At 30.9% G+C, this 10,909-nt stretch overlaps 2 protein-coding genes across 2 annotated transcripts in view; one reads left to right on the forward strand and one right to left on the reverse strand.

Moving 5' to 3' along the window:
• Positions 1–3,205, reverse strand: part of LOC108578142 — a 7,345-nt gene extending 4,140 nt beyond the window's left edge. Inside the window, exons 1-3 of the mRNA XM_017941408.1 lie at positions 2,629–3,205; positions 995–1,663; positions 3–354 (exon numbers count right to left, since the gene is read on the reverse strand). Of these exons, the coding sequence (XP_017796897.1) occupies positions 3–354; positions 995–1,663; positions 2,629–3,205 (1,598 nt within the window). The remainder of the gene's footprint in view (positions 1–2; positions 355–994; positions 1,664–2,628) is intronic.
• Positions 3,206–8,456: 5,251 nt separating this feature from the next.
• Positions 8,457–10,909, forward strand: part of LOC108578169 (cilia- and flagella-associated protein 45-like) — a 4,107-nt gene continuing 1,654 nt past the window's right edge. The window contains 4 exon segments of the mRNA XM_017941451.1: positions 8,457–8,651; positions 9,376–9,777; positions 10,051–10,436; positions 10,503–10,635. Coding sequence (XP_017796940.1) covers positions 8,457–8,651; positions 9,376–9,777; positions 10,051–10,436; positions 10,503–10,635 — 1,116 coding nt within the window.

The following is a 10,909-nucleotide window of genomic DNA, read 5'->3' on the forward strand; positions in this document are numbered from 1 at the left end:
ATAGTTTACTATGTAATTTGGATAAATTTTCAATTTGTTTTTCGTAACGATTCATCACTTGCCTTAGTTTGGTACTTTGTTGAGAGTTAGTGTTATTTGCCATCTGTTTCGCTAACTCCAGAGCTTTGCTACGCAATTCACGAAGCTTTTGCTTCAACCTGTTTCTTCGATACTTCAGCTTGTAGCTATCGGTGTTTGCAAACTCAAAGTCTGCGTTCTTCTCGCAGCTGGTGTCATTCCAATTGATGAGACTTGGACTAGACGTTGGCCGAGGTGTTGCGCCTGTGATGATTCTATAATTTGACTCGTACTCTATTCCCGTGGTGATTTCAGAATTGCTATATCCTTTTGTTTCTGTCGCCAAGAATAATATTTATCTGTTTTAATTGAAATGTTCAGAATTTAAGTGGAAGTAATACTAAGGTATTCGTTTTAAAACTTTCTTTACCAACGATCATTCTTTCAAGTAACATTTCAAATATAATTCTTTAATATAGATAATTCTGCACATACAGGGCGTTTCGCGTAAAACAGGCCACCTAAATATCTTCTCAATCTGTGATAATTCGAGAAATATTTCTTACATACTTTAAATGGTTTCAAAGGGTGATTAAGATGGAAGAAATGGCAGAAAATGAAAATCCAAGGTCGTACTATTATACATGGATGAATACACAATAATTATATGTATATACGTAAAAAAAAAAAACCCTAAAGAATGACATTTATAAAAAAATTTCTCTTCCGTCTGATTTGTCCTTTGAACCCATTTAAATTACGTAAGAGATATTTCTCGTGTTATCACAGATAGAGAGGATATTTAGGTGGCCTGTTTTGGCCAGGTGTGAGTAACTTGATGAGATAATCAAAAAATCTGTTTGTACGGGGAAGATATGAAATGTCTTATAACTAATGGTACTATGCAAGAAGGGATCGAAACAATAACATAAAGCTATTGTGTTTAGAGTAGTTTTATTAATAAATTCATCGTTACCTGTACGCCCGATTTTTTTCAGTCGCAACGGAGGTACCAACTTATCGTTCTCTTCTTTAGTTGTGAAGACAACTCTGCCACATTTTTTAGTACAGAGATTTTGAATTCCTGCGGTCACGTTCGAGCCACAAAAGTTTGTTAAAAACTCCTTAATCGAACTTTCTACGTGTTCCTCTTTATTTTCATTAGAATCGACTTCTTGCGATTTTTTCTTCTTCCTGTTTTCTTTAATATTACTATTATTATTACTACTCTCGTATTCGCCGTCACTGTCGCCTTTCCTCTTCACCCCAGTCAGACTTCTTACGCTGGAAATTTGAGGAAAAACGTAGTCTAACGAGCTCATGAACTTTCTCGAAGCCATTTGTTTTTCTTCAAAATTAACGTCTGTTCCCTTGCGTAACTTCTCGTTCGGCGATGTATCGATCAATTTTATTTGGTCCACTTCAACCGCATCCGAAGTGGTGGTGGATTTTGGTAAAACGAGCAACGACGAGTAGTCCTTTCGGATGAATCTTGTAGGTACAGATGGTGCTGGTCGGATGGGTAAAGAACGATTCGGTTGCACTGGTATTACACATGGCCCACGATCTCGTAACGCAGTTGCTAAGCTGCCATTTCCGTTACAATGAAATTTAGTTGTATTATCTGCTATCATAATTCGAGATTCTGAAATGTAATAGCGAGTTGTGTAAGAAAAGTGAAGTTCGATTATTACCGATCAATAAAAACTGTACGTATATTACCCGAACATTTATACGCATACTGTCGTGTTAAAAAGAAAAGAAGTTGTTGTTTACTAAATTGTAATTGGTAAATTTCAATGAAATTCGAATGGAGATAAAATTTTATCGAATAATGCTACATACTAATTGTAAGCATACTACTAACTATGCCATGTATTCACTACTAGGTATATACTTCAGTTGAAACTTTTAATAAGCAGTCTTGTTTTAAGGGAAGACATCTGTTCATCGATTTATGAGAAAGTATAGTGTCCGCCTCTGTGTATTAATTTTTCATTTCTAAAATGATATCTGCAACATTTCTTCGTGGGTAACAATTTCTACGCGATATATTGTTGTAAAATTTTGTAAACTAATGGAACATGCCACTTTCAGAAATACTAAATTGTTTGAAATTGCATACACGAAGAAATATGAATAAACAGTGCGTATATCACGTGGGATTATGTCAGAATACTTAAATAATAATTTGATAATCAAACTCGAGAAGCGGGTTTTCCCTCCGGGACTATTAATTAAAAGAACAAACAAAAGTTGTCAGTAATCATTAACCGTAATATTAAACTATTCCAATAACAAACTTAGATATTTAGCATGATGTTTACGTATATAAAAACAGCTATCGTAAGGTATGAAATACTTTCTTTTTTTTTTTTTTTTTTTTTTTAAAAAAAATAAACTTTTTTTTTTTTCACATGAAAATATAAAATAGTTTCTCTTTCTGTATTCTGTATAGCAGGTGTCTTCCTTCAAAATGACCTGATTTTATGATACTTATTACGGTCAGTTAATTTACCCTAAGTAATGTTTACTGGTACAATTAACTACGCCATTCAAACTAGCGTCATTAATGTTAATCTCAGTTCGGTTGTATCGCTAATCTTGTACCTAATGCAATATTTGTAGAATGCTTCTCGTTTTCTGTTTCATTCGCTGTGCTTGCATCGCAGAATCGCTTCAAGATTGTCTGTTTCCACGTGTTCTTCTCGTCAGCTGTTAGATCAATGAGAATATGTCTCTCCTGATTGTCCGCCTCGAAAATTACACCTTCTTCAGTCGAATAATCGAAACCACTTTCCTCGATCGTCTCATCGTAATTTGTCAAGTTTCCCTTGACTTTAGCCAAAGTTTCGTACACTTCGAAACTTGTTTGAGTTTCACTGGAACTGCTAATCAAGCAAACACCCTGTTCCTTCGCGAAATTTCCGCTGTTTTCATTGCAACACAGATGTTCACAGATAACTTTCTCTTCTTTGACTTGCAGTTTATTCGAGGACTCTTCGTGAAACGGCGAACTGGAGGTCCTAGAGGAATCTTTGGTCTTCTTGTAAATGCTATTGTCACGATATATCGTTACCTTCGGCCAGCAATTCTTTGCAAATAATTTAAGCGACGGTGTGTATCTCTTCGATCTTTCCCTCTGCTTTTCAGGCGAATTCGATCGACAACCATCAAATTCTCTCATTTTTTTCACGCGTAGCATAAGTAATAGTGGTTTGTCCAAGTGCAGCTTGGGAAGAGGGATAGATTCTTCGTATTGATTTAAGTTGATACGAGACAGATTGATAGTTGGTTTTCTAAATAGATTTCATTTTGGTTTCTAGAGAAATACGCTTTGCAGGTGAAACAGTATGTGATGTTCGCGACATTTCATTTTTATATTGCGTGTGTTTTTACGATAAAGCATACAAAAGAATAATAAAGTGTGTGCAACATTACTTCGCTTAAACAAAGAATGTAACATAGAGAATGAGATGATAAGTCATCATATTGATGTATATGTTCATTTGTTAAATTAAATAACTTTTTGAAATGTCTTCCTAATTTTTAATAAATAAGTCAAGAATTCTTACAATTATTTATAAAAATTGCACAATATTCTGAAATATTTTGCAGAAAAGATGTATATTGAATAGTTGGGGTGTTTTGTGTTAATCTTAAGTTTCTCTAAATTTTACGAAATATGAATTTCTTTAATATGCAAAATTGTAGTGGATATACCTAATATATAAAATCCTCTTTTATAATCTCTAACGAAAAAATTGACTCTGAAAAACTATAGATCAAACATTTACCACACGTAAAAATCATGTATAACGCGTATTTTGTTTCTCACTTTAGCCATTTCATTCAGAGATTTGACTTAAGCAGAAGAAAAGAGTCTGAGGAATTGGTAAAAATTTGGATCACTTCAAACAACCTTTAATCATGCATTTAAAAGCAACTATTTTCGAAAACGGTACCATTATCTCTATATTCATGACACCATTTCTTTCTGCCTTTTGTGGAATCTTAGATCTTTGTGAACATTTTAGAAATAAATTTCGAAAAATGGAAAATGTTCTCAGCAAAGTAGTTTTTGCAAGATAATTTTCCAAAAGCATTATAATATCAAATGTCAAAGTACTTTGCCTTATACACTGTCGTCTATTAATAAAATTACGTTTTTGGTATTAAAAAGACATTAAAAAAATTTACAATTTTAATTCAATTAAAAAGAGTTAAGACCAATTAAAATGTAACAGTCAAAATATAAATATTTACTGCTCAGGGACTTATTAACATGGAAGAGTTAAACACGTGACTTACTGTTGTGCTTGATTACTTACACCCGCATTAGTAGCTATTAAACTTCTACGAAGTTTTTTTTATTCAAAAGCAATAAATTATATTAACTTTTAAGCAAAATTCCATTAATTACCTTTCGTTTATTTTAACATTATAATTCATTTCCTTTCTTCATTTTTTTCTTTTCGTTATCAAATCCTTGCATAAATTTTGGGTTACCAATGATTTCGAAATTTATTTATTCAGATTGTCACTTTGTTTAATTGGTTCCTTATGCTCACGATTTTCACACAAATTGTGCGTTACGCAAATGTCGAATATTATAGATTTCACTTCTACATGTAGTCCCTTTTATTTTATAAACACACGTACACTAATTATGTCACAACAAAAGAATAATATTGTTCGCCATTCACAAAATTTTACTATTCCGTTCTATAGTACACACTCACATTAAAATGTATCATTATTTACTCATTTGCTGAACTGAGGGAGTTAAATAAAGAAAGAACGATAATAGAAAATGGCGAAGTATTTAACGGAAAGTAGTTTCGTGCAATTTTTCTTATTTTTCAATATTTCTAACATTTCGCAGATTATCGATTTCGAACGGAAAACATATGCAATTTGGTTTTTAACAAATTGATGATCGAAATGTGATTGAAAATTAGCAACGAACATAAGAACGTTCGCAATTGTGCACGTTTTTATGCACGATCCAACGATATTCCTCTAGAAAAGTTCAAGAACTGAATCGAAATTCTTAATCAAAAGCAAACGGTGCAGTTGGAAGTGGTACAAGAACAATTGTATTTCCTGCGATAGAATGATTTTATCCACGTGTTATAAGATCATCAAATTAAAAAAACTACTACTCCTGATGTATGTGTCGTAAAGTAGATCGAGACGCTGCCGCGCGAAAAGTGAAGCCAGAAAGCAAGGAATCTTGCACGTATGCTCGGGGTTCCCACTTCTAGAAAAGTTCTTATTAGAGAAACCCTTTGCAATTGGCCGACTAGAACGCAGTCGTTTGGCGCAGCTCAGGGATAGAATGTTTAACAGTAAGTCAAGTAGGGAAAAGGACAATAAATTTGTTTTCTTCGACATTACTTAGGCGAGCTCTTTTTCGTTCTTAGAAACGCATTCTATCCTTATTCGTCGTGAACTGAAACATGGTTGTAACTTAACGTACGTGGTAGATATAGATTGGTTTTTATCCTCTTCTCTCCCCTCTCTATTATTTTTTCTTTTTCTGCACAACAATGTATGGGAAGGGACGATTTGCGAAGGGAAAATTTCAGAATAATGTACGCTTCGGAGAGGAATATTTTATAATGATTTTTATAGCATTATACTTTGGAATAAGGAAATATATTTTTACAACGATGCATTTGTTTGAAGTTTCATTTGGTATTACGATTTGCTTCACTTTATATTCTTAACTAATCACTGTCGATTGTTATTGACCATCAATCGATAATGATTGATTATTTAATTACCATCTGTTGCTCTCACCGGAAGATTATTTCGCAAATTGAAAACTTCAAATGTAACTTTGCATGCGTAACGAAGTAAGCATAACATGTTTAAAAATAATAAATGTATTATTGATCGTTTACGGTAATAGATGCGTATTAAAAAATTTGTAATTTATTTATCATAGAAATAGAAACAACTATTATAGGAACTAAACATTGCTACGAGTATTTATACAATTGTCGTATCTTTGAAAATCGCTTGTTTACCAGTGATTGTGAAACCGGTCTAAATCAGAAATCTAGAAAGAATTGAATTCATCAGTTATACTTTGTGCTGCATCGATCTTTTCATAGAAAAGAGTTCTATTACAAGAGCAAGTATTTTGTGAAGTATTTTTTAATACACCCAAAGGGAAAATTTTAAATATCTCCAAATGAAAAATATACGACTTAGACCATTTTCGTGGAGCATCTATTGTTGCTATTGTATTCCCTAAATCTGTTAAACTAAACTAGCGCACCTGCAGTGTGAGCTTCTGAAGGAAAGAATGTGCTTTTTTTTATTGTAAATTTTCAAGATTTACTACATATTTATACAGTGAATAGTAGCATCTCAATACGCAACTCAAGTTAAATTCAACTGGTGCGTATAATATGACCATTGTGTGTATGTGATATTGATCGACATTTTTATTCTTCAAACACTGTTTAATACTGAAATACAGAAGTTCCCCCTGCGAGATTTATTTGTCAAATAATTAATCCGTTGTACATTTACCATGAAAATCGATTATAAAGAATAATTATTACTTGTTGCATCAAATGTGACAGCGTTTAGTTTAAAAATTTTTCCTTTAAGAAGTACTTATTAAAAGATTAATTTTTTCAGCAACTAGAGCTAAGAATAAACTCTCTAGCAGTAGTAATAGAGTTAATTTAAAAAGCAACAGTAAAAGATATATTTTTTGTAGAAGTTGTATTTAATATTTCGTTAAATATAAAGAAATTAACTTGTACATTACTGTAATGGTTTCTTATATCTGTTTTATATTTATAGCAAATTTAGATGTATTGTGCAAAATATTTTGCAGTGTACCGAAAAACGTTAACCGTGTTTCTTTTTATTCGATTACTTTAAAATACTACAAAGCTTTTGAGAATAATTCAACTATAATATTCTACTTGCATTAGGTCATCCCACTGTATAAAAATATTTTAATGAAAATCCAAGGAAATTCTACAGCAACGACATAATAAGAAATAATAGTCTTACTAAAAATAAAAAAAATAAGAAAAATTGAGGAACAAGAAGGCACTTACGTAATTTTTTCTTTATTAAATTTAAAGGTTCGTTGTAAATATTGATCTAAATTATAAAATTCGGCACGAACTTATGCGATGACCTGATATTTTATATTCGTACACATTTGGAAATATATTTGATATTCAATTCTTTTCGAATGTTCTGTGACATATGGATTGTATATTTTGCCTGCAACATGAACATTTAGCAACCGACATGTTGCCATATGTGCACTTTCCCACCTGAAGAAAGTCGAAGGGAAACCCGGCGGCGAACGCATACACGAACAAAAGGGTTGAATCACCCGGTCGCTATTTCGACCGGTTCATCTTTTTCACTTGTAGAATAAAATAAAACATTTCTAACAATGTGTTCTAAAAGTGTGCCGGTAATTATGGAAGTGACCTAAGTCGTATATTTTTGATTTCGAGATATTTAGAATGTTCCCTTTCGGTGTGTTAAATAATATTTTGTCATTATGTAATAAAATATTTCACAAAATACTCGTGCCTGTGATATAACTCTTCTTCTGTGAGAAGATCGACGCAACACAGAATAAGTGACAAATTCAATATTTTTGAAATTTTTGATTTAGACCACTTTTGTAATCACCGGAACAAATGTGTCCGATATATTTCAACGAAACGAAGTACGTTGAAGGGATAATAATAATTACTGAAAATTTTTTAACTTTAATACACTATTATTATTGTAACGATGAATATAAAATATTCATGGTAAATCAACAAATGCATAATAATTTTAAATTGAAAATTCTGATATTACGAGGTTGTCCCTGCTAATGTTATCTCTACTAATCAATTATTTAAAAATTTATCAATTAGTTATATCTTAATATAAAGACTTTCTTGGATTTAAAATTATATTAACTGTTATTCGCAACTTTCTTTTGTGGAAATATTTTTTTTAGATTGTTAATAATATCGAAAATATCTTGACGAAAAAACATGTTTTTGTCGCACGATTGAAATGCGTTGTCGGATTAGTATCGAACAAACAAACGAAGCAATCACTGGTTACCATTTACAAACAATGAATAAACCTCTGTTTCGTAGCAGTTTTCGATGTCAGTTTCGACGAGTCAACTTATCCCTCTACTTTCATTTTATTAACGCTAAATAATAATAGAAATATTTTAAGGTGTCACTGAAATAAACTGTAAAGAATTCTGCAAGTTGATACTTTGCTTCAAGAAATAAATACGAAGAAACCTGAATGTTTTGTGGAGTGAAAGAAATAACTTATTTCGATAAAAAGCTAGTCTTTAGCGGTCGGAAAGCAAACTATCGAGTCAAGAAAATACGATTTTCACGAAAAAAAGAAAATAAAACTTTTCAAAGTATAAAATGGTGTCGCAGAAGGTAGAAGAAAACACATCAAAGGTAAACACTGTTTGTGTATCATCTGGTAATGCAAGAGATCAAAGAAAATTGAAATTCAAAAGTCATGTCTGCTCGAATACATTGCAAAACTGTTGTAATCGAACTGCTGAAGGTAAATCAAGTAATTTGCAACTTTGTTGCCCATGCAACACAAAGAAGGTAATTCTAAATTTTATTCTAAACATAATTAATATTTTATGTCTTTGACCTCACTACTTTCATGTACAATTGAACTTTAAAATGAAATACCATATTGTTTATTGTAAACACCTGATGTTAATATGTAACTTTATTGTACTATTTAATAATATGAAATTAAAAGGGAGAATACCACTAATGGTACTTATACTTGATGTTTAGCTATTTACTTATGTACTTCTTGTATTTTACTATCTCTACAATTTTGTTTTATTTTGTATTTTATGTGCTCTTAATTATACGTCATGCAAGTTTATTTTAATTATTGTTAATTAAATCTTTTCTTCTATTTCTATTGATAGCATTTAAAATTATAATAATTTTCTTCATTTTCCCTATTCCTTCATATCTCCACTGACTATAAATTAATAATTAACTAGAGTATATAAATAGCAGTACAAAATGTATAATGTTACATTGAAATAATGATGTATTTAAAAATAGTGCAATAGTTCAAACAATAATATCTAAATAATATTTTTTATGCAGTAATAAATTATGTAAGAAATTGTTACGTAATAATCGTTATGTAATTGATATTAAATATTTTCACATTTTAATACTAATGTCTACTACGGTACATTAATACTTAAACAGTTACATTTATTATATTATTGAATAAAATATACGTATTCAACAATAAGAGTATTGGCAAACATTAAAAGTATCGTAATAACTTATTTAGTTAATTGAAAGGGAAGGTAAAACTAAAGGAAGGATGAGAGTAAATGCTATGAAGAAAAAGTTACCGCCTCCAAAGATTATATCGAAAGAAGAGTACGACAAATTTCGAGAAAGTGGTCCTATGACGAAAGCGGAACTAGAAGCAATTTTTAAAGCAGAGGAAAAAGAACGGGAAAGACTTGTAAAAGAAAGCATGGAGAGAAAAGAAGAATTTCGTAGAATAGACCAAGAGAGGCCTCGGGAAACATGTGCGCAATTGATTGAAATTGAAGAAGAAGCTAGAAAAAGAACAAAGTATGTCCTTGAAAGAGCAGAGAACATGAAACTTGAGCAGGAGGAAGAAATTCAAAAATGCAATAGGATCATCCTGGAAACTAAGTGCCGGGCTATACGAGATGCACAGGTAAATAATATAAAATAAAATAATAATTAATTGTCATACAAAACTGTTGTAAAATATTCGCTGTTTATCAATGTTTAAGGATATAACGACTTTTCATAACAGAGCATCTATTTTTAGTTTGGAATTATCAAAATCGAAAAATATATTCTTTTATTGATTTTGAACCATTAAAGTACATATATAATGTATTTAACTATTCACGAAACAGAATGTTTTATTTTAAATGTGTGTGTGTTTATTTTTTTATAATATTAAGCTTGTGGTTGTTAGTAGATAGCAGAAAAAAAGCTGATTGAGCACGAATTTGAAGAAGAAGAAAAACGTCTCAACGATATGATGGAAAATGAAAGAAGGTGGGCGATTAAGGAAGAAATTAAGAAGGAACAAGAAGAAATAGCAAAAAGACAAAAATGTGCCGATAGTTTAATGGAACAAATTAAAGAAAATGAGGAAAACAGGATATTACAATTCGAAAGAAAGCAAGAAGAAAGTCGCTTAATTAATTTAAGCAATATTGCTTGGCAACAAGAAGAAATCACAAAAGTACAGAACAAAGAATCTGAAAACGCACGGGTTCGGCAACAACTTGCTGAAGGAAATGAGCAGTTAAAACATTTCAAAGTTATGGAAGAACAAGAAAATAAAATCATGGACCTCAGGTATGACTTACTAAACTGTCAAACTCTTAGTCAATAATTAATAAATTAATTAACTTTATTGTACAGGATACAAGAGTACCAACGATATAAGGAGGAAAGGGAAGCAAAATTGAAGGAAGAACGAAAATTTAAAAAATTACAACAAGAGCAGGCCAAAGAGAGAATTGTATCACAAACATTGCAAACAACGGATCTTCAAGTATTCAATTATTTAATAAATAAATTTACCTTTACATTGTTTCGAATTAATTTAAAATATTTATGTTTATATGTTTGGTGCCCATATTTATACCTGTTTATTTTTTTATATGTATATAATGCAATATTGCTTTTGTTTTAATATCAATGTTTCAAAATTGTATGTACAATAACATTTACTAGTTTTAATATTTCTGTTTGAATAAAATATTATGCTTAATTTTTTGTACAATTCCTTAAATATTAGGTTATAAGTGTAGCTCGTTTCATATACT

This window comes from Habropoda laboriosa, unplaced genomic scaffold, assembly GCF_001263275.1.
Source record: "Habropoda laboriosa isolate 0110345459 unplaced genomic scaffold, ASM126327v1 scaffold1329, whole genome shotgun sequence".
NCBI classification, from domain to species: domain Eukaryota; kingdom Metazoa; phylum Arthropoda; class Insecta; order Hymenoptera; family Apidae; genus Habropoda; species Habropoda laboriosa.